General features: G+C 36.2%; 1 protein-coding gene across 1 annotated transcript in view; it reads right to left on the bottom strand.

The window, feature by feature from the left end:
• USH2A (usherin) overlaps nt 1-24,593 on the bottom strand; it is a 387,802-nt gene that overhangs the window by 329,212 nt on the left and 33,997 nt on the right. The window contains 6 exon segments of the mRNA XM_039569529.1: nt 9,149-9,279; nt 10,050-10,245; nt 17,067-17,160; nt 18,465-18,686; nt 21,760-21,944; nt 23,246-23,540. Coding sequence (XP_039425463.1) covers nt 9,149-9,279; nt 10,050-10,245; nt 17,067-17,160; nt 18,465-18,686; nt 21,760-21,944; nt 23,246-23,540 — 1,123 coding nt within the window.

Here is a 24,593-nt window from a genome sequence, read left to right as displayed (position 1 = left end):
AAGGTCAAGTTTTGCATTTTTTGTTCTGCCCATATGCTTATTTATTTTAGTGAAAACGTTAATGAATGAAGCAAAATTGAAGGTTTTCCTTTCTGATTACTCATCCAAGGTACATTTCCTCTCCCTTTACTGAAGGATGTGATCCAACAGGCTCAGCAACTGAAAACCTCTCCCTCTTTTCTTGGTTCAGCTGGGATCCCAAACATTCCACTTCAGTGGGGGTATGTAAAGGTGCTCATCTTCTCCTTACATGTTTAGCATTACTATTCAGGAGGAGCTGACACATCCTCTGTTATGCCTGGACCAAGATCTGAGAGTACGAGTCACATCTTGTGCACGATCTAAGGGCTCCCGAAAAGCTTCCTCAGTTTCAGACCTCTGAAAGCCATGGCAAAACCCCAGTCTCTGCATTCATCGCTTTCCAATGTGGTGGGGAAACAAACCACAGGGAAAGAGCAACAGCACAGGGATGAAGAAACAAAGACACTGGTTAAGGCACAACATAAAAATAATACCAGGGGATCAAAGCAACACAGAGATGGGAATTAACAAAAGCTTTAGGATTCATAATCAAGGAACAAAAAATAACTTTTATACCTAAAGTGTTCTGGGAAACGCAGAGATGGAAGCAAATAGAGAAACTGTGTTATAAGGAATTTTCTTTGGGTCACTGTATTTTTTTAGTGCAAATATTTACAAATATGAAAAAGTAAAGTAATTCAAAACAATATTCATCTATGTCATCAACAGATGTAGTTCAATGTACTTTGCTTCTAGTTAGTTATTGAAACAAAAATTTCTCTTAACAGTTGCCTTTTTAATCTTTAATCCATGAGTCAAGTAAAGCTGATACAACAGTAGAGACAAAGCTACTTGGAAGTTCCACTTAAAGAAAATATTATCACACCCTCAAATCTACAATGAAGCTCAAAGCTTTATTAATACAAAATAGAGTATTTCAACATCTAATAGTAAATTCTTAGTGCAGAAAATACGGAATAGAAGTTAGAGAAGCATGTACTCCTAACCCCCTTCCTCGTAAAAGGGTTCTGTAGTCCATAAAATCTCTTTAATATGACTTCTTGATAGAGATCTATTACTGATGCATCAGCCTTATTTTTCAGGATGATGTAGATATTAAAAAGACAGGACAACAGCAAGTACAAGAAGAGTTAAAAGACCACAACACCAGAAAACACAGCAACAAGGATTTTCAAGTCAATTCCCTTTTAGACTGGATTTGATCTAGATATTTAGTGTATTATAAGAGACCCAGTCATGCATCATAGCCATTCATCAGAGAACTCACACGTGAAAAGCAACTCTGGGTTTAATCCTAAATGAAGAAAAATACCCAGTTTAATGCATAACTGTAAAAGAAACATTTTTTTGTGTTAGCGATCGCAGCATACAAAGGTTACACAACAGCACTCAACTCACACCCAAAAAAACTTTGAAGTTACTCCAAAAGCTACCACAGGAAGGAAAACATTACATGCAAAATGTCATCTTCAATAAGTGAAAATAAGATCAAAATAGGAAGCTAAATAAGAGAGGATAACCACCACCAAATTTTAAAACTAGAGTAAGGCAACACAAAAATGAGCATTTAACAAGCAACATGCCTAAAGAATGAAGGAAAAAAAAAATTAAATGTCAGAAACAAAGGAAGACCACCAGAGAATCAGTGGGGGCAATTAATAATTAAGTGGTATGATCAGCAGATTCAGAGTGGACATCGAAACTTTTCACTAAAAGATAAGTGCAGCATCAGTAACAGGCTATCCAGAGGGGACGTGGAATCTCTATTCCCAGAGATATCAAGATTTATCCAGACAAAATCATGACTGACTGGATATAGCACTGACAACAATTCTGCTTTGAGGAGAGCAGATGACCAACTAAAGCTTTTATGATTATGTGTAGCATTCAGGAAAGAGAACCACAACAGAGATCACAAAGAAAGTCTTCCACGGCTCTTCACTATGAAAGGGGTGCTACCTTTTTATTTCAGGAAAGGTTTTTAAGACTGATTTAAAACCAAAAACATCAGAAGAAAAATATTTTAGCAAAATCTCATCTGTTGAAAAGTGACTACACCTGAGACTGAAGTTCTAGATGAACCAAAATATAAAATCATTGAAATAATTATTTAAATCGGCACCATAAAAAAGGAGTAAAATTACATCAATCTCCTTAAAAGGCTGCATGGAAGTTTCTGAGATCTACATTCTAGTAGGCAGTTTTGTATTGTTATTCTACATTCTACTAGAAATTAAAATGATATATTGGAAAAGATTGGTACTTTTTTCCCCAAAGGAGAATCATGCTACATGATACTACTGCATTTCTTTAAGTCAGCAACATCTTAATATATCACATACACTGAACCAAATGGATGATCAAAAAGTCAAATTAATTTCTACATCAAGAAGTACAAACTTAATGCCTGGGGAAAATCAACACTGACTATAGGTAGACAGTGGTAAGTCCAAAATTAGCTGCTACCACTCAAGAAAGAAGCTGTTAAAGCTGCTCCATTTCCCCTACAAATCATTTGGAAGCTCTGAGGCCATTAAAAAGACAATAAGAATACTGGGATTATCAAGAAAATAAGTGAAAATTACACAGGAAGTCTCATTCTGTCATAAAAATCTGGTTTTTATCAACTCTTTACATAATTTCTGTATCTGGTTACCCTCGCTAAAATAAGAGGTCACAGAGTGAGTAGAATAAGCAATGATAAAAAAGAAAAGACAATAAAGACTTTACAGATTGGAAATAAAGGACTGAAATGAAGGGAATGCATGGCTACATAATCATAAATGTCTTATAGAATTAATATTCTTTTTTTCTCAAGTTGTAAGATAGAACACCTAGGAAATTCTAAGTAAACTTAAAGGAATTAATTGCTTTAAAGATTTAGTTAGATTAATTCCATATGTGGACACCAAACGTGGCTACTCAGATGGAAATCCTGATTTTAGCTCAAGTAAATAACTGAAATCTAGAAAAGCACATCACAGCCGGATCATGCTTCTGGTAACTATCAGAGAGGATAATGTGCCAGATGAGTCTCAGCATAGCTGTTCTGATCCTGAATATGGGGAAACCTGTGGCTAATTGTGAGCAAAGGGTAGGTATTTCCAGATGCAACAAGGGAAAAATGTAGATTACTAAGCGCTAAAAGAAGCAAAGAATACCAGTATCTTCAGTATAATTTTGTGTCAAGCTATTACAAGAAGCAGTAATTTTCATCACATGCACTTGCAGAAAATGTATGTCCCCAAACTTAATGTTAACAGGGTAAAAAAAAATTATGCTTGAAGAACAAATATGACTCTTCAAACAACAAAGAAGTGTCTGGCCAACTAAAAGAATAAAATTTTATCCAGGAACCAGCCACCAAAACCATTTGCAGAATATTTGGGCTTAATCTGGGGAAAATTTGACTTAAAAATGAGAAATATAGAAAAATAGTATCTTTAATTTCTCTGTACAGACAGAGAAGCATCAAAATAACCTGTGAAATGCTTGGCAGTGAATACTGTTTCAAAGATGTTGCACAGGCTGATAAACATTGGTAACACCGTAGAAAAAGATGTACCACAGGTTATAAATGTGGAAACCTAAGAAATGGGGAGAACAAACCATTTCAATAACTACATAAAAATCCAAGTGAATTATGAAGGAAATAGGCAATTTTTGTTATTACTGTTATTATTTCTGTAATTCTAGCTTATTCTGGAAACTATGGTATCATTGAAAATATTGGCAGCAATGAATATTTAAAGATTTTGTTAACCAGAATTTCACCAGTTGTGCACTGGAGATACAATTGAAACTTCCCCCTTTCCCCAATTCAAATGTTATCTGCCATTTAAGGAAAAGTACTTCAATTTTCTATAACTGGTACTGGTTATAGAAGAGCAGAAAGCAATCTGTGCTCCCATTACTTATGCCTGAGAGGCCTGGTTCTGACCCAAACAGTCAGCAGACAGAAACAGCCTGTGTATTAACATGACCATGACCTGGTACTAAATCACTGATGGAAAATATCTGTCTATACTGTTCACTCTGAAAATGAACCTGGCCAAGCATTACTACCAAGTGGTGGTGTGTCTTGGGACCTAATAATTACAACTGTCATTTGATACAGAAAATCACTGATGCTCAGTTCACATGTATCCCTTTTGTCGTTTATAATTGACGTATGAAACACACATTATTCCTATATCTTTGAATGTAAACACTTACAGAAGGTATGCCAGCAACCTTCTCCTGCACAAACCACACCTGCAGCCTCACTGCCCTTAATCATGAATCCAACTCCTTAAGGCTTCTGAATTTTAGATCTACTGAGCAGTTCAGCTGCTTTAGACTCTAGTGATACCACTCATTAATCGGGGGACCGTTTAACCGAACACATCACATCTAGAATGACAAATTCAAGGTGAAGCCTATTCAGAAACTCTTTCAGTGTCCAGTTACTAAACTGATATGAGGACTTAACAAGAGATTTAAGCACTCAGGACAAGGGGTGACACATTCCAAAGACTTGTCTTCATCGTTGCTTGGAGTACAGCAAACTGTTTAGCCATAGCACTCACCTAGTAGATATTCACCATGTACAGACCATAGTATCCGAAATATAACTTCTGACTACTTAAACTCTTGTTGACCATAGAAATTCTCACAGCATAAATCGCAATTTGCTGAAAAAATCATTTGCCTAAGCCTTTCTGAAAGTTAAAATCAACTTCTTCTCCTTGGATATGCCTGTAATTTCAAATTGCTATTCTTTGGTGTCTGTAATAGAAGCAACATACTGTCAAAAATGTAATCAGAAAGTCTCTCCAATTCTGGACAATAAATGTGGTATGAGGCTTGATCTTATGAAGTAAAACAAATAAAGCTGGCATTTGAAGTTTCTTTTTCCAAAGTTAACTTCCGTGTTTAAAGCCCGAAACAGCTGACAAAAATAACCTTTTATAATTGGCCAAGTCGTTACTAATTTCAATTATTTACTCTCTAGCAGCTCAGAAGCACCTTCCCTTGACTCAATGCAAGTTTTAGGGCATTGCAAGACTCAGGGGTATATTTAGGTCTGGCATGAAATTCTTTCTGTTCATCCTGCCATCACCAGTTTTGTAATTGATTGATACCGGTCTCAATGTTCTGCCTTTTTGATATAAATGCTAATCATATATTTCTCACTATCTCCTTATTTGATACAAATTTGGCAAGGACCCCAGCACCTAGTTGTCTGCAGTCTCAGGAAGGGGGAGCAAGGAGGTTGAGGACTTTTCCTTTTCTTTTCTTCAGTTTAGGAAATGAGAATGGTACAGTGTGCTGGCTCACACACATAGGTTAATGGTCTGACACCAAATACCTGAGAGTATTCTCGGGATGTCAGCTTTGGGAACTGAAAATTGAATAAGCAGCAATAATGAAGTTCCTTTGCACTCCCCTGATATCTCTTCTTGTCATCACGTACGATGACTTTCAAAAGTCAGTAGCTTTCTACTACTTTTGCTCAAAACGTAAAATGAGGCATTTACCCTCTGCCCACAACACTCCAAGGGGTGGGATGAACCAAATCTCACAAATAAACTCTCACAGAAAACCAGCATTTCCACTTTACAAAATCCATCAGAAACAAAGCCATAGGATTACAGAACATAAAAAAGCTCACTTTCCCCTCATTTTAGCAATAAGGTTAAAGGCCTTCCATTAAGGGAAATCCAGGATTCAGAATACACACAGTATTCGATAACTTGATTTTTTATGGACTCCACTATGCACAATATTTTTCATTGACACATTTGCACCCTTTACATTCCTTATTCTCTTTGGTATATCTGTTGACTGAAATCCCCTTAATTAACTGCTTTAACCTATGTTCTTCCCCTCGCAACACACATTGCATTTATTTATTTATTGTCAATCACAACAAACGGGTTGAAAACTGTGTAGATGGAAAAATGAAAATGGGAATGCTCATTCTAATTTTAGATAAAAGAATTAACTCAGAAGTGAAAATAGAAATAGAGATACTATTTTTGTTTTGTGTGTATATATATATATAATTTTTAAAAACCAGTATTTAGGGAGTGTGCAGAAAGGTGAAATCGGAAGTCTGTTCAGATAGTTACTTGGCAGTACTGGAATCTGCTTTCATGTGACTCTTCAGAGAAAACAGTAACTAATATTTTGTTCATTTTCTTGCCTTGGAAAGAGTTTTCTTGCAAGATGAGACAATACAGCTGCCACCTTGACAGAAGGCAATTAAGTCTTTGCAACTCCAAACAATATCCTCTGCAGGTAAAATACAGCTTCCTCACAACAACTAGTGCATGATACATATTTATTTGGATGTTAAGAGTAAATTTTTAAAAATCAGCAAAAGCTGAGTAAAGAAAGATGACTAAATTGACTGAGACCAGGATGTTACTTCCAAAAACTAGGTAAGGGCAATAGCAGCACTTTCAGGTTTGCCTAAAAACAAATGCCCAGAAAAAGAGTGCTCTTTTTCCCCAGCATTATATATGCCTTACTATAATAGAATCATGACAGGACTACCAACTGCCATGCCTGATAGAATATGTAAGCATTTGTAGAGCAGTCTGGGTAAAAAGAAGCACAGGAAAATGAGTAAAGGACTTTAGTATGAGGGCCAGAAGAAATTAATCTCCAGCTAAAGCAAGAATGAGCACATCAGCAGTGTCCTGGTAGAACTTTCTCATGTGTGAATGGTTAGGGAGAAAGGAAGAAGGCAGCCAATTCTTTCACTCATAAAACTCAAGCACCTCGAATAGTTCATCTGGACTTCCTGATTGATTGGAGTATTTCATGACAAATGCTCACAAAGAGGATGCAACCATCTTTTCTAGAATGATTAAACATCAATAACCAGCAAAGTGGACAAATTTTATCAGGCTGTAGCAATTCTCTCTTTTACTCACCAGTCTCAAAGGAAAACCTCACTCTGCAAAAACACCCACTGAATTGCTCATGGAGGCACTGCTACACCACTCTCCTAAAATCCCACTTGTTGCTGTAAGCCATAAAGTCACAGTTTTGAAGTTTTACTGTGTTAGTTTGAACTTTAAAATACAACTGAAGTTACACAGTGATCTGTAGGTGGACGTGATCTTCAGATGTATGAGAACTGAGAAATGATGCAAGGGAGAAATGCTCCATACCTACATGCATTTCTCACCAAGGGTAGAGTGCAGAAGAGGCATAAAGTTTTCAGTCCAAAAACTGAGATGGGAGCAACTGTTACAGTCAGCTCTTCTACACATCTTGCAAACTATCAGCATGAATAATACTTCATTTGATGAGTAAATGCTCTTTCTGTGTGATTCAACAGATTATTTTGTGATTCAAGGGATAAATTTTGGAACTCTGTACCTCTTGGAACTTAGTGACTAAAGTGGCACTTTGCAAAAAGAAAAAAAGGTTGATGATCTGAAGAAAGTGATGAGTTATGCAGTAAAAGCGTATTCTGCCCCATTTTTGGCAAATTTCCTTGAAAATTATCAATGTGATGTGACAATTAATTTTCATGAGTAGGGTCCTTATTCCTTATGATTCCATCTTCCACAGGTCAAATTTGGAAACACTTCCTCCAATGATGCCTTCCTATTTCATGCAATTCATTTCAGCCTTTAGTCCCCAGCCTTATTAATCTATTCTTTAATGCCTCTCAATCATTTCTCCCTGCTCTGCTTCTACTGCAGCAATTGATGCTTTATTGAGCAATACAGTCTCCCCCATTTTTCCCATTTTATCTCCCTGTCCATACTTTCATAGTCAAGCATTATCAACATTCTTGTATATTTAAGTATAAAGCACTGATTTCTGTAAACTACTGTTCCTCTGATTATTAATCAAAGTTAAAGCTGATTTAGGTTAACATTTCACCACAAATCCTGCATACATAAATTAACATTTGCTTTCATTCCTCCTATGTCTTGAAAAATAGTCCTAACATTGATACCTGTGTTTTGCAAGCTTTTTTTTCCGCTTCTGTGTTACTGGCAGTGTGTTACCTCAGAAGACTGAAAATTATAAAATAATTTCTCTTTGTAATACAGTGGACTATTTTAAAAAACATATTGTGATAAATTTGCATGTCACACAGAATATGTACCAATGCATGAGTCCTGTGAGGTGCACTGAGTCAAACTGGGCATGTATCTGTACCACTGTAGAACTGAGGAAAATACAACAGGATCCACAAGAGTTCACCGTTAAATAAAATGCAGGGACAAGAGACATATGACAAAAAAAACTAGAGATGGCTTTACTAATAGAAGTCTTGAAAAAAGAAGAGACAGGAAAAGTGGCAACAAGCTGAAGAAGTTCTATCACATTTACCTGTAGAATAAGTTCTACCTTTAAAATAAATTTCAAAGCAATTATTTCTTCCCTATTCATAACAAAATTTAGATTTTGGCAATAGACAGAACATATGTGAATAGAACACAAACCACAATGTATCTTTAGTATATGTTCCAGATTTTAAACACTTTTCCTGCTTTTTTTCCAACATGCATGTTTTAAAAGTTACAGATAGATTAGTTATTGGACTAGACAGCTTGCATGTCAATGAGGTCCATTGGTTTAAAAAGCATAGCTGACGGTGTTCTCTTTTCAGCATCACTTTGTGGGTTTCTTTTCTTTTTAATGGACTTTATAAATTAAAAGGGAGATCAATCCTTGTCTTATTACAGGGAAAAGTAGCTTAATTTTAGTTCAATTTCAGGCTCGGCTTATTGCCTGAATTTTCAAAACCTTTTAGTAACTTCAAGACAATATCAAGACCTTCAAAAACATTCAAAACCTAGATGTTTTAACATTACTGAGTGCAGAGGTAGCATCCCAAAACTACTATTCATACAGCATCTTTTATGTCTGTTGCTGATCTAGATGAGTAACTCTTCAGCAGTACATCTCAAATTCCTCTCTGTTTTCTCAGCTTTCAAATGTCTGATGTAAGTCAATTATCATTTTGAAAAGGCTGAACTTAAGCATTTTTTAAATAGACTAGTTACCACCTGAATACACTTTGTAAAATCTTATGGCTGTCTACCCAGCTGATTGAAATGTTTTCTCCTTTTTCTCTATTGAGGCTACTTACATTATCACACAGGAGGCTCTTATTTTTGGTGCCTGTTGCATAACAGTCGCAGGGTTTGCAAACATCAATGGCTGAAAGATCTGCACCTGCTTGTCTGTAATGGAAATCCTTGCACAGCTCACAGTTCCTTCCTGCATGAAAGAAAGGTTATGCATTATGGCTTCCAATTCATTAAAATTAGCTGTATAATTCAAAATTAAAGACTATTCCTTTGAGAGAATTCTATAATTTTCAGGACGTCCATTTTAATGCACCTTTCATCTCTACCTGCCAATTTAGTGATCCAGAGCATATGAAACAATGAACCTGTTACAAACTATGTTTTACTCCATTAAACTTCCATCTGTTATATAATACCACACTTATATAAAAGCTGTGCCATGCAAATGCCTATACATTTTTTTTGGAAAAACTGAACCTGAAACTTTTCTTTTTTCTCTTTATTAGATAAAGCCAAGAAAACTGAAGTAGTAGAGATTTTTTTTAAAAAGTATTCAAATATACTACCTACCTTTATTCAATAAACAAGAAACTAAAATTAGAGCAAAATTTGACAACGTTTTTAGATGTTGTCTGTAAAACCGGTCCAGTAAGTCTGTACTTTGGATTTAAATGCCCTAGCACATGTAATGGGAATAGCTTTGAAACTATATGTTTTAATTATTTATTACAATGTGTTTTGCATTAAAGTTTTTATACAAGATTGGATTAAATTTTACAGTATTTTCCCATGGCTTAAGAACTGACACCACTGTTGTTACTTGACTATCTGAATAGTTTAAAAATACATATACATGAGAATTCATTGGACTGTCAGCCATGGAGCATTACTAATTTCAGCTGACACAAGACTTAGTCAAAAAGGAACTGTAAAATAAACAGTCCGTTCTCTTTGACTTACCAGCTGTGTTGTGCTGACAGTTATCACACACTCCGCCACCGCCTCGGTGGTGTTCCTGAGGAAAAGGATCCATTGCTAAGTCATAGTGGCAGCTTTCTGCATGGCTGTAACACTGACATGGTTTGCAATTATAGGCATGAACTTGGTCACCTGGACGAAAAGGCTTGTCATTGTACAATGGCGAACAGCGATCACACTGAAATAAATCAGAAAGAAAAGAAAATGCTGCTTCTTAGACGTATTTCTTCATCTCACGAGTTTACTATTATAGTCTTTATGTTTGTATTTTTTTCTATGTTTTCCCCAATTTAAATATTAATAATATTGGGTTTAGACAAAAAGTGAGGAAGCACAAAGGGAAATAACAAACCCAACATTTTTAATTATTATTTTAACCTTTTAAAGTAATTTTAAAAACAGAGTAAAACCAAGTAAAGTGGGCAGAAGATCAAAATGTTAAGAATTTAGATATTCAACACGGGCTAACATCCTGAGACTCAGATTTACTCAAACTTTTAAAGATGCAAAATGGTGTTTCCATTCTGTTTATGGCACAGAAGACATTCACCTAATCCATCCATTTGGATGCATTTTAAACAATGTCTGTTCTTGTAATTTCTAACATTGTAATAGCTGTAGTTTGTACTACTATCATTTGACCTCAAGAGTGAAACAAAAGAAGCAAAATATACTGCAATCATAAGTTCAGTCTTTCAGAAGGAATTTAAATGCTTCAAAATAAGTTGCTTCTGTTAAGCATTTGGGTAACATTTTTTTTTGGGTAACTTCCTTCTTCAGTTTGAGAAGCATGCTCATCTTTCTTCATGGCTGTCATTCCAAGCACAGTTATAATTATTTATTAATGTGTCTATATCACCTATACCCTGAAAACTAGGAAACTGTACCAAAGTTTCTAAACTGTTTCACTCACATCTGGTGCTGGGAAAGCATCAACTGTGTGTAAAATAAACTGAATTAAAAACCATAAGCTTAATATACTCCAAGAACTGCAGACCAGTCACAAATTATAACAAAAGCCACTTGGGAGAGAAAATGAAAGCAGAAGAATTTATCTGTTGAAATTTAGTTTTAATACACGAAATAAAAAGTAAGCAATAAGGCAGCAATAACCAATGGACACTTTTCTAATCTGTTCAAAACAACAGAAAAACACAATATCACCACAGTGAGAAAAAAAAGGAGCTTTCAGGATGAAAATTAGCAGGGTTCCACTTGAGACTGAACTCTGGCCTTTGTTTATCAGAGCAATCGCTGCCTAATCGTGATTATCTCATTTTAAGTGCACTAAGGGCAACACCTTGACTATAACTCTTCACAAGTCACATAGCTCAAACTTATTCAAGTCCTTCCCTGGTTTACATCCGTCTCCCCTCTCTCTCCTCATTGGGAAAAATCAGCATCACACAGCACCCAACAACATGAGACAGGAGGGTTCATTCAGGCATGGCACAACTTGGGAAGCACAACAAAGAAACAAGCTACCAGCCAAGCTATCCAGCTCATGCAGCTTCCTCCTCCCAGCATGTCTATGGAAATATGTCCTCCTTGAAAGGAAAACAGCGCAGGAATAGCTACCAACCTGCCAGCCCTGAGTTTCCATTTGTGCATGGCCAGCCACACGGCAGCTGAAAGCATTCATCATCTCATTTCAGATTTAATCTTGGATCAGTTACTTTTGCACACCTGTGCTTGCACCTATTGTTAAATGACACACAAGCATGAAGGAGTAAGAGAGAAAAAGATGGCATCTGATTACATAGCATGGAGCTTCTATGAAACATCTCTTGTTCTGCGACTTTTAAAACTTTGACAAAACTTTAAAGAATTGTATAATTACTAAGTTTGGAAAAGACCTTTAAGATCACCAAGTTCAGCTATTAACCTAACACTGCCAGGTTCACCACTAAACCACGTCCCTGAAAGCCACATCTACACACTTTTAAACACTTCCAAGGACAGTGATGCCATCACTTTCCCTGGGTAGCCTGTTCCAATCGCTGACAACCCTGTCAGAGAAGGAATTTTTCCTAATATCCATCGAAATGTTCTCTACTGCAACTTGAGGTTATTTCCTCTTGTTCTATCACTTGCTATCTGGGAGGAGCCATTGACTCCCCCCTACAACCTCCTTCTAAAAGTCTTGGCAAAAAAAGCAGCCATTCAGAAGTTGGCAATGAGTGTGAAACATTTGTTCTTCTAGCAGTTGTCACACCTTCATGCAACAAAAATGAGCACTGGTTCCCCCACCTCACCCTGCTGTTTGTCACACCTTTATTAAATTAAGAATTGCATTTAACTTCCAGACCTCCAGGGCTGAAGTTTCACTTTTGGTAGCATGATGATGGCCTGAGGCCATCTTCAGGCCTTCATTCACCAAATCTAAACTCTGCATTTGTCCAAAGCATAGCAATTGCGATTTGCAAATCGAGAGATTTGGGGTCTGGTTCTTGGCTACCACATGTAAAATGGATAGGTACATTTCCAAAAAAGCACTTGACAAGGTCTAGCAGATTTACAAAGGATGTTAATGCTTAACAAAACCTTTCTCCATAATTGTAAAACCCAGAAACATGTCATTATTCTCAGTTACAGCTAGGCCCTCCAGAAAACATGTTATATATGTGGTTTTCCCTTTGGCCAATAACAAGCATGCCTTCTTGATATACAGTATCTGAACTACTCACCTTTTGTGAAAAGTTTCCTGAGAAAACATCACATGGAGCCAGGTGGCCAAAATACCAAGCTTAACTTGGCCCAATTCATTAGTCTAAAACTACGATTAAAAACTGATTTCCAATAATTCAAGATTTTTTTTACTAAGATTATTATTTTAAAATTTAACTTCAAGATTCCTGAACCCAGCATACTTACAGAAAGATCACCAGTGACTTCAGCCTAAGCCTTTATGCACCAAGTTCATTTTTAGGCCCTAAGAATTCTGGGAACAGTGCCTCTGAAGAAATAGTCAACAAATATCCAAAGAAATACTTCAGAAGGCAACAGTAACAATACTTTAAAACTCGCAGTAAGTCATGATTAACTAGAACCTTCTACTCCAACACTTTTTAAATATCCTGCTGCTTGCCTCTCAAGGGCATCCTTTTTTATATCTATATATTTTATGTGGAATTAATTTCCTTTTTTTCTTTTTGTAACCTATGTAGGAGTTTGCAGCCCACACTCATCAAAGCTCAGTTGCAATAAACAGTGTACATACACACCTACAATACTTATAAATATGCTTCTGTAGTACACATTATCAAAAGTACACTATTTAAAAATCTGATGAAGTGATGCCAAGGTTAGATTGCCACCTTCTCAGGCATTTTGAAATGCTGACTTGTCTTTGAAAAGCTCCATTATATTTAGCACCCACATCCATGCTGCCCTGGAAGTGTTGACTGTAATGGGGTAGCTAATCATATACAATTTTTTCCTACCTACCAGATCCTCTTCTGTATCCAACCACTATGCTTTTACTCCATTTCATTTCCTTAGCCAAATAAATATGGCTTCTAGGGTATACCTATTTTGGCATAGACTGCTCTAAAGATAGTCTTAATTTCCTCATGGCTTTCACCAGCACCCTCACTACAGCATTTGACTATCTACCAAGACTACATGTGAACTACCTCTGTCTCTTGTGAACTCCCCAAAGATCAAAGAGCTTTTAAACTTAAAAGTCAGGTTTTACTAGGGGAAGAAAAAAAACAACCCACCAAAATTAGAACATTCTAAGTAACTCCAAGGGACCAAGAAGGACAGAATAGAAAAGAAAGGTGTCTTAGGGACTCCATCCCAAAGGCTCCATGTACCAAAAAGTGCAATTTTTGCTGGCTTGCTTGTTTCTACAAGCGAGAACTCTTTTTTATTGAGTATAATGTGGTTAATATTTACAGCTCCTCACGTACTATTTGTGATTGATTCCAACATCTAACATGATACAGATTGACCTTTAACTAAGGTTTACATAGATTCCTTCTGTAACAACATAAAAAGTCTTATTTATTCAATTCTTGATAAATCAACATATGCCATACCCAGTTTCCAGACCTCAAATGTTTAAGACCATTATTTGCATGGAAAACTCTGAAGACCTGAAGTTTTTACTGCATCCAGTCAATCTCTCACTTCCATTCATATCTTCTCAAGCATTTATCAGAGTTGTTTTATTTATTTAAAATTCTATTTTCTATTATGATTTCTATAATTATTCCTGTACATTTCACCATTACCTCTCTCTAGTAAGTTCTATATGATCGATTTAAAAGAGGCTCTGAGGTTGCAATGTAAGGCTGACCTTGCTTGACTGTCTTGTTCTTTTATGTGCTGTTTCCAGCTTTTCATGTGACAGCTTGGAAAGTTTTTGAACATATTTTTATGTTCAAGTCTACAAATTAATCTTTGCATATAGATGTTAACAAAATCTGGACTCCACTCTCGGTCCCTCAGTTTCCATTTGCAAAAGGCAGAGCTATTTCCCAAAGTTGGACCCAAGGCATTTATAGAATCATTTGTAAATGAAGAAGCTGAACATTTTTTTTCATAAAATGAAAGACAAGCTTTGTGAGGATTAATTTCCTCTTTTTTCATAATCTTGCCCCTCAACATCTGCAAATAATTCTTAAGCAACCCCTTCTTCCCATCATCTCAGATTTCATAGCAACATATTTCATCATCATTCCTCACCAAAATGGAACTTAGGGAAAAAAAATTCCATTTGGTATGTCAAATTTTATAACATAGTGATGCAAGTACCTAGACTAAGATTACTATTTGTAACAGTTATGCAAACTTTTCATTTCTGTGCTTTGCTGCACAGCAGCTAGCCAGATTGTATATGCCAGATAAATTCAAGATGGTAATTTTAGCTGTATTAAGTGTAAATGGGACAAAAACATACTCTGCCATATGTAAAAAGCTTTTCAAGGATCTCTGATTTCTGGTCCAAGATACTCAAAAACCCACCCTAAAGTGAAAAACTTTCTTATAGCTCCTCAGTTCTGGTGACTTACTCACAGCTAGCACAGAACTGACATTAAAAAAAGGCTGCTTGCTGATACTGCTCTTTCTTCTCAAAAATATTTTCCTTTTCTCTACCAAAAAAGTTATAGTTGGAACCTTGCTTCATCAAAGGCTGACTTAAAGCAAAAAAATTATATAAATAAATAATTTTATTTTTACAATTCCTAATTCACTAGGGTGGGAGCCAAAGAAACAGGTCTAAATCTATAAGACAGAGTTTTATCAGTGCCAATGATAGTCAAAAATCAGGATGGATTTTGGTTTTGCTGTTAAGTGCTAGCCCTACCAAAAAAAAAAAAAAAAAATCAAAATATTTAAGCTGTTTGGATTCCATGTAAATCTTTGATAAAATTCAAAGTATTTAGTTATATATTTCCAAATACTAATTCTATTACTACTGCTACTTTATTTCATATTTAATAGATACTGACACTGTTATTAAAGAATGAGAAAAATAATTAAACAGCAACCTTATTGTACTCTGAATTGATACAGTTAATTCAAGCACCTCAGTTATAGTTACAATACCTATATGCCAAATCAAAGATGTGACACTCAGTGGAACAACACATTAACATTGACAGGAAATATCTGATAAGGCAGATACATCATTAAAATGTATTTGGTTTGTTTTCACAAGGTAGCGTAAGTCTTGCAAGAGTGCTTGGTGAACTTCCAGATCTTATTAAATATTTATAATTAATCCTTACAAAGTAACATTTCACAATGTGTGTTCTAATTAAAGGGACACTGTCAGCTTGAATTTTTTTTTCTAATTTGACCCATCTAAAAACTCAAAATTTCTGTTCAAGTCCCATTTAGACTGTAGATCCTTTTCCTTAAGAAGCGAGAAAACTTAGATCCCCTATGAAATTTTACAAAGATCTTTCACATGATCATAAGCACTATATCAAATACTCTGAGGTTACTTCTCCTCACTCTGTTCCAGCAAGCACAGACTGCTTGGGGGTTTTTTTGATATGCGATTAGTCTCTCGTTTGCTACTGCTGTTGCTATTCCACATAACGCCTTCTTAATTTTTAGAAAGGCTATTTCCAAAAGGCATAAACATAGCAAGGAATATAACATGTACTCACAATGGAAACCTAACATTCAGTGAGATTGAGGGACTCATTCCTTTAACGTAGCTCACTCCTTCTTAACCTCAACTTCTTTTCCTTTTTTTTTTTTTTTTGAGATAAATAATTAATCTAGGGAATCTTTTCTTTGAGCAAGTTCTTTCTACTCACACATCATGGTTCTGCTTTTGTTAAGTTGTATGTGAACAGCTTCCAAGAAAACCAAAGTCCGCATGAAACAAGTGCAAAGTGGTACCATTATCTTGAGCTTCCCTCTACATATTTATCTAGAATACCATGACTTATAGTAATCAACCCCATTTTGGTTCTTCCATGGCCAGGAATTATTAAACTGTTAGGGGAAAAAAAAGGAAAAGTATGATTTTGCATTTATGCTGCTTTGGATTGCATTATGGACCACTTGAACTGTCTCCTTTCAAATGAAACTAAATTGGAAGCTGAACTCCAGGACTTTGCCTACTCCATTCTAACTACTGAATGGGTCTGGAGTCTATAGGAGCAAACTAAAACTACCATGGAGTAGTACCTTATTTCTACAGGACTCTTGCTAGTTGCTACAGCAGGCAGAGACAATCTTTACTAGATGCTCACAGTCTAATCTCAGGTTTGCATCTAAAGTTTGAAAGTGGCATAATCTCTAACAAGAAATCAAACCCCTGAACACAACACTCCTAATGGTCTGTGGTGGAATGGCTTTTGGTGAGGATGGAGAGTGGAATATATCTGTTTCATTAATTGATGCAAATCTGCTACAGAAAGCTTCCCTATAAAAGACAAGGCTACACACACACATACATACTCCTTCCCAGGACTAAAATCCCAGTGTTGAGGCTGTTCATAGGTGGCACAGATAGACAAAGCAGAGACTCACATTATTTCCTTCTGTGTAGCTTTCCTTGACACATAGGCACCTGTATGGTTTCATAGCTGTGTCACAATCATCAGCATGACCATGGCAATTACACCTGAAAGAACAATAGGTAGTGTCTAAAGTTCAAACATGAAAAAACATCTTTCCAACAATAGATTACACAGTCAAAAAGCCAATTTTGTGTATTACATAGTCTGGTTCTTTATTAAGAACAAATAAATGTCACCAGAATGTTCTTAGGTGAAGTAAACTACAAAAGACTACTTCACTCAATATATTTTTAAGCATCAACAATTGCTTTTCAAGAAAATAAAAATGAACATGGAGTAGGAGCTACTCTTGCCTTATATGATATGTAATGAAAACTGTATTTCAATAAGTAACATCAATATGTAAAATTTTATTAAATAAATTATAATTATTCATCAGTATTAAGACTTCCAGTTCATCTCTAGTTTTTCAAGAAATCTTAACCATATCAGGAATAATTTTGCATTTTAACCCATTTTATCTCAGTTAAAATGTCCATTTCTTAATAAAATAAAATCTGTGTAGAGTCTTAATTAATAGCCAATAACCATACCACTCTACCTGAAGGGCTGCTCTTCTGGAGGCATGGCATAGCTCTGCAAACTTCAGCTGAAATTATTTTACTGTTATATTGTCACTGAGATAAAGTTCTTTTAGTAAATGCATTATCATAATACATCTAAAACAATAATCAAAATATATTAATAACACAGAAAATTTTACGGTAAACATGACTTCTAACAGGGTGCTTTCTCTCAAAATGAGAACTACCAAAATAATTTCAGGAATAATAATACTTACAAATCTGCACCATATGCTTCTTAGAAACTATTTCATTGCCAAATTTGCATATTATTTACAGGGCATAATTAGTCCTTTCACAAGACAGCACACTTATCATATACAATAAAGTTGTCAGTCACAGATAATACAACAGTTTTACTGACAGCTACCCAATTTTGAAAGGAAAACTCCAACTAAAACAAAGAATGAGCTCTGCATTGACTGTTAAAATTGCCATGTCTGAGAATCTATAGCTTGGAAGAGTTACTAAAGTAAAGCAGAAGCCATCATTTCAATCATAAGCCTTTGCTTAGAGGCATTGGTAATTCTAAGGAAAGGATTGCTTTTGACAGATTTGTGTAATAAGTATAATTAATTGTAAAATAACATGTGAGCAAACGTTTTTAAAAAACAGTACACCAGTCATTTCCAACTGGATACACTACTTCAGACCAACTTCCTTTCTCAATCATACATGTAAAAGCAAAACAAGTTGATCAAATTTTAGGCAGGTCCTTACACGCTGTGCACAGCTGTAATAGCCACAGGCAGTGCTAGGTATGGGAAGAGTCATGGAACGCTTACCTTCCACTGACTGTAACTTCATTAACTCCATAGTACCTATGCCTAAAATTGACCCAAGGTTCAGTAGTGTGATACTGGCCGTGGAGATGAATCCTCAATTGCGTAGCTTTTACAAATTCTTGGAGAGATGGAGTATTATAAAAATCATTGTAACCAGGTCGGTGATTTGGTTCCGGGGTAAGAACACTGAAAGTTAGATTACCACGAGAATAAGGTGTAAAGCTGTTTAAATAGAGAGGAAAACAAATTAAAATCAAAATACTACATATTTTACAGATTCTGTCTTTTACACCCTGTTTCTCAGAGAGAGTCTCAGCTGTCCATGGTGGTTTCATGCTTTCTGGGTAAAAATTCTTATCTCAGTGGATTCCCAGTCATCAGAGCTCAAGAAGGGGAAAAGAATGTCCTCTATATGTCTGTTTTGCCCTAAACTACCATGCTCCTCTCCAAACCTAAAGTTTCCAATTAAAAAAGTAAAGCCTTTAGCAGGCAACTTCAAAATATGATTAAAGTGTGACTGATACAGTGACATCTGCACACATTTTCAAAAAGTTTAACCCACTGTCCTTGAGAAATATGAACTAGGCTTGAATCACATAAGGAAATCATTCATTCACAATAACACAATAATTAATAGGCTCACATTGTTAGTAATATACCTGCTAAACACACATAAAAAACATACAGAAACAATTGCTATATTTTGAATTCCAGAGTCACAGGACCGTATCATCTCACTTGATGAGCTAGCAGAGTTAGAAACACATGCCACCTTCCAGAAAGTGAAGTGCAAGGTAATTTAATGGAAAGCAGAAAGATTGAGAGTAAAGCTGCCTATTTAAGCCCAGGAAGGGGAAGGACAATCCTGAGAATTCAAGTAAAGCTGAGTAAACAAGTAAATATAAACTGCACATTTGCACAATTTGGTATGAATCACATCATGTTGGTCTATGTGCTGGGCAGAGTTTAGCCTCTGGAAGAGAGAAGAATGTCTGCTTATTTGCACATCTACATGGGATCATTAAAAATAGGTATCCCCACGTTATCACCTGGCACCTGACATGCAACATTCAAAAAATGTCACTTCAAAATATGCCAGTTTTTGAAAGATGAGATTTCTAGTTAGGCTAGGTCTGCTGAGACACGCTCTTCTGTCTTCATGAAGGATCTTTGAATTTCCTGTGCTCCTAATCCAGGTCAGTGCTTCACAAAAATCTCAGTGGAACATATCTGTAAGTTTCTCTGGATGATTATGTCTTCTCTTCCCCTCCACAGAAATTTAAATACAGTATTTTTCTTCCATGATGTATAGAACTGCAACGGAAATGTTTAGACAGGTACAAATGGGAGATAAACAACACCATGTTGGTATGGAAGCATCAGAAGGAACAGCAGAAACACTGTAAGGCTGATGGCAACTAGATAAGCAGGTCATCAAGATTTTAGAGCATCTACATGCAGTCTCTCAGGAAACCAGGAAAACAAAGGAGATTCTAAAATAAGGGTCAGCCAATATTCAGACTAAGCAAAGATTCAAGCCTCTGACAGGGGGATAAAAGACAGTGAGCAACTCCTAACTTACATAGGTGGTACAGGATGGAGAAACAAAAACCTTAATCACTTTCATTTCCTAAAGGACACAAAAAAGAGTCCATTCAGTACTAGCATCTGGTCACCAAAACAAGAACCATCAAGTTACGGTAAGGATTTCAAAGCCAAGGTCATTTGCCTTCCATGTAAACCCAGGGAATCCTGGACAGGCCACCAGAACACAAGGGCACTGGTGTCTAAATCCTGGACAGACAATCTGGACATGTCTTGGCAGTTACAAGTTTGTGGGTATGAGAGAAAGAGAGAGAAACAAGTTTTGTTTTACAATAAAATCCTCCAGGGAACTCTGTTACACTGCTGACATAAATTTGGAGCATTGTTTCCACAGTAACTCCTCTTTGAGCACACAGAATTTTCACCAATATGTCTTATCATTTAAAGCTTTCCAAACATCAGCTGTACCCAAAAATAACTCATTTGTATCACTTCCTATCATCATTTACATTCTAACTGATGGTGAGAAACTGTGCTGCTTAGAAAACATTCATGGAAACAGTTCTTACTTCACTCCTCAGTTCTTTTTAAAAATTATACAAATACATATTTTTGGGGTGAAAGTGGTATTACACCCCACTTGGGTTATTTTATCCAAAAACATTTGTCTTAAGATATTTCCCTTCTCCTCTACCCTCTGGTCCATGTATCAGCAATAAAGCTCAGAGTCCTTTGCTGAAAAGTAGTGTAACTCAAATGACCATATGCTCCTCTCCTCAGAATTCTGAATTCCTGGAGAACAGACAAAGCTGCTGACACTTGAGAAGTCTTAGAAAGGTAGCAAAAGGGGAAAAAAACCCCAAAAAAGCTAAATGCCTACAGCACCTGGTAATGTACTTTCTCACTGATTTCCAGCCAAGTACTAAACAAGCCTAATACTGACCGGCATCTGAACTCAGGCAAGAGAGAATGTATTTGAATAGATGTAGTGGTATAGATTCAATTCTATATATATGTGTGTGTACATACATGCATGTGTGTTTAAAATGATAACATAGTAACTATTATACATGTTATACACTAGATTTATGAAATGTTTATATTATAAAGCTTTAAATTTTCATATGATTAATTGAGAGTAAATGGGCTTGCAACATACTTCTAAAAGGCACTAATCCTTCTTGCCCCTCTTCCACAGTTTTATATTGGTTCTTGCTTAGAAAGATGAGAAAGCTTCAAGATACCATTTTCAACCCATTTCTTACATGTCTTGAATGAACACTAGCAGGGTTGAACAACTGGCTTTTGTACTTCAGTTTGGCCTCTTTCCTAAGCTTCAGAACAAGTTGCACTCCCAGAGATCAGAAGGCAGACTTTCACATTCACTAGGCAGTTTGAAACAATGTTGTATCAGCACCTTCCTCCACTCATCCTCTCAATGTTCTGTAATTCTACTGACAATAGCCATCAAAACACTAACACGTAAAATTTCAAAACTCTACCTCAAAAACAACAGAGGAATCAATTGTGTCACACTCATAAATGAGTAAAATCTGATAAAAATGACAGAAGACTTTTTGGCAAGCTTGAGTCAAAAGGTCATGTTTAGGATCTTTTATATACTCAGCAGTCCATAAAAAATGAGTGTACCAAATTAAAAGATTCTATCTCATTGGGACATAGAAATGAATTGTGTCAGGATGTTACCTGTTCAAAGTATCTGTATTATGCAGATAATACCCACTCATACCTATGCATCTGAAGACAGTTGACAGAGTCTGGTTTTTCCAAAGATCCATTGTCCTCCATTCCAAAAATACTGCAATTTCTAGCAAAATACTGCCAGTCTTCCCATTTTAGATCATCTCTTTTTTTTCTTTCAATTCTTACTGCTTCAGGGTGTGGGCTAAAGAACTGCAGTATAATATAGAATACCTACAAGAAGATAACAAATTTATGGAGTGATATTAATGGTTAAGTCGTAAAACAAGGAGAATATCAACTTCTTTTTTATGTAACTATACAGTCTGCTTTACCACTCCCAGACAGAAGCAGCCATATTTCACCCCACATATTCCCAACTAAAGCCGAGAAGAACCTTTTTTGTTGAACAAGCTCTTTGATCTCTCAGACACTATCACACAACTACCGACCTGTTGCATCAGAACTTCACTTTATCTCGAAGACCATTTGAAAATGCACTACACAGTCAGGTCCACAATTTGTTACAGCAACATTATTTAGGTAAAAATGAAAGTTGTAACTTTGTGCTGCCAAACATTTGACGAGTTGTTTGTCTGATAACAGGTAATTTTTTTTTTGAATTCTCCATATTTCTAGCTCAGAATCTCATCAAATACCTGTGCTGTTTCAAAGAGCGTTTCAAAGAGCATTTCCCTCAGCATACTACTTAAGCAGAAATGTGTGTATTAAATAAGCAAAAGCCAAGAATTTCACATACATTTAAAATAATTTTTAACTAAAGGATTAATTTTTACATATGTAGCCAAAGCCTGTCATCATATTCTTTCCCTTCTCACCATTAATATAAAAAAAAAAAAGGCCAGCAAGAATACACAGAAATTTGGTGAATTCCCTGTTGTGAATGCAGCTCCACTACTGGTATGTCCCTCCTTCCAAGACATCCTGACACTCTTCAACAGCCTAGTGGAGTGCTAGATGCAATACAGCCTCTTCAGTAACCATGCCTGCCTATCATTGCAGGATAGGCAATGTATTGCCTTCCGTATTCCTTGGGAGGCTAATTGGCCACCTCCGGAACACCTACAAACAGAAGCACCCTCTAATACGTCAGTGTGCTTTCGATACATTAAATTTCATTTGTCTGCAGTCAGTTTTCTACCAGCATGTACAAAACAAGCACCTCGAGTTTTAAAAGAAATTAAAATTAAAGTTGAAATTTACAAAAGTGGAGTTTAAAGACAACTATCAGTTTCTAAGTATTGGTGCCTTCACACAGGATATCTACTCTTGTATACCTATTCCAGATCACTGCTCGTTACAACAGGCACATTGAAAGAGAATGCCACAAACCATAATGCATCCCGTTGCCTTCTGCACTGTTATATGCCAATAAAGGAAACTTTCTTCCTGGTCCTCTAAGGATAACATTTTAAAGCATAAGGTTTGAATTTCTTCAAAATTGCAATGCAATGTTTACAAAAATCTTTTCTTAGTTTTGATTTAATAAATGGCAAACGTCATCTTCTCATTACCTGATACTGTCCATTTTGTAAATCTATTGTGATTGAAACACCACGATCCAGGCTTGCAGTATTAGCAAACACAGATGAAATCCAGGTGGTCCCAATGTCATTATCATTGATGTAGTAGAGAGGATGGGCTTCTGCATCCAGCCTCAGCACCCTGTCATTAGTTGTATCATCTGCACCATTAGGGATGCAGTACCTCTGTATCAAAGGGTGTACCCGGGGATGACTTCCAGGACAGCGGCATTCAGACTGGGTATGAAGATGAGGGAATTTTCCAGAGAATACTTCCAAAATGTCTCTGTCACAGCACAAATAATAATTGCATACATGACAAAAAGAACAAATGTTACTTTGTGCATCTAGGCTCATAGATTAAACAAAATTCAGTTTAGATTATAGTAGAAGCCCTAAACTCCTGAGTTAAGCTCATAAAAATGGGGCAATTAACCAGGAACAAAGCCCCCCTCAGGGTCTCTACATTACCAGCGGTAGAGCAGCAGGCACCTTCAGAAAATATCTGTGAAGAACCTCTCAGGAGCTTCTTTCATTGCTCCACACACATGGAGTTCTTCAGACACAGGGCACTGAGGGAAATGAGTTCTTTGGTGGGGTGTCTAAAGTTAGATAGGATGAATCCAGCCATTGATGCAAGGAGAAAAACTCTTAACATTTTATTGCAACATCATGTCTGACTCCAATCAGCAGTCTGGATCCTGTTCTTAAACACACCATAGTATCAATATACTGCCTATAACTACAGTAAAGTTCAATTTTTGCACTCAAATCCTCCGAAAAGACCAGCTTGAACAATACTGTATTGTACCTTAGAAAACCTGGATAGAAATATTTTCACTTTTAACTAATTTTAATAAAAATGCCCACTTTTTTAACTGCAATCAACCTAGTCATGCCAAATCATTGAGATACTTCAGTTCCCTCTGACATCAGCAACTGAAATAGATACAAAGGTATGTAGGCAGGCAAGCAAGCAGATATGAATGACATGGATAGTTCTTTATCTGCTCACCTCTGGTGTAAAGGAAGGATTCTGTGAGTCTAGAAGATACTGAATTTTTATATTTAAATCTTATTACTTTTCCCACTTTCCTACTTTATCAGTAAGAACATAATTTTGTGTGCTTATTAAGCAAATAAATACTTGCTAGCTGCCACTACAACTTCCACAGAACCCAGAGTCAGGATCTTTTACACAGCCAGAGCCTCATTGATTGGCATGCAGGCAAGACTTTCCTTCCCAGTTTATCCCAGACAAACATTTTGGACCAAGTTATTTGTCGATATAAAACCAAATCTACAAAGACATCAGTAGGTCAAAACAGTCTGTAAAATA

Source organism: Corvus cornix, chromosome 3 (assembly GCF_000738735.6).
Source record: "Corvus cornix cornix isolate S_Up_H32 chromosome 3, ASM73873v5, whole genome shotgun sequence".
Lineage (NCBI taxonomy): Eukaryota > Metazoa > Chordata > Aves > Passeriformes > Corvidae > Corvus > Corvus cornix.
Note: the sequence above shows the minus strand (reverse complement) of the source record. Positions and strands in the feature narration are given on the sequence as shown.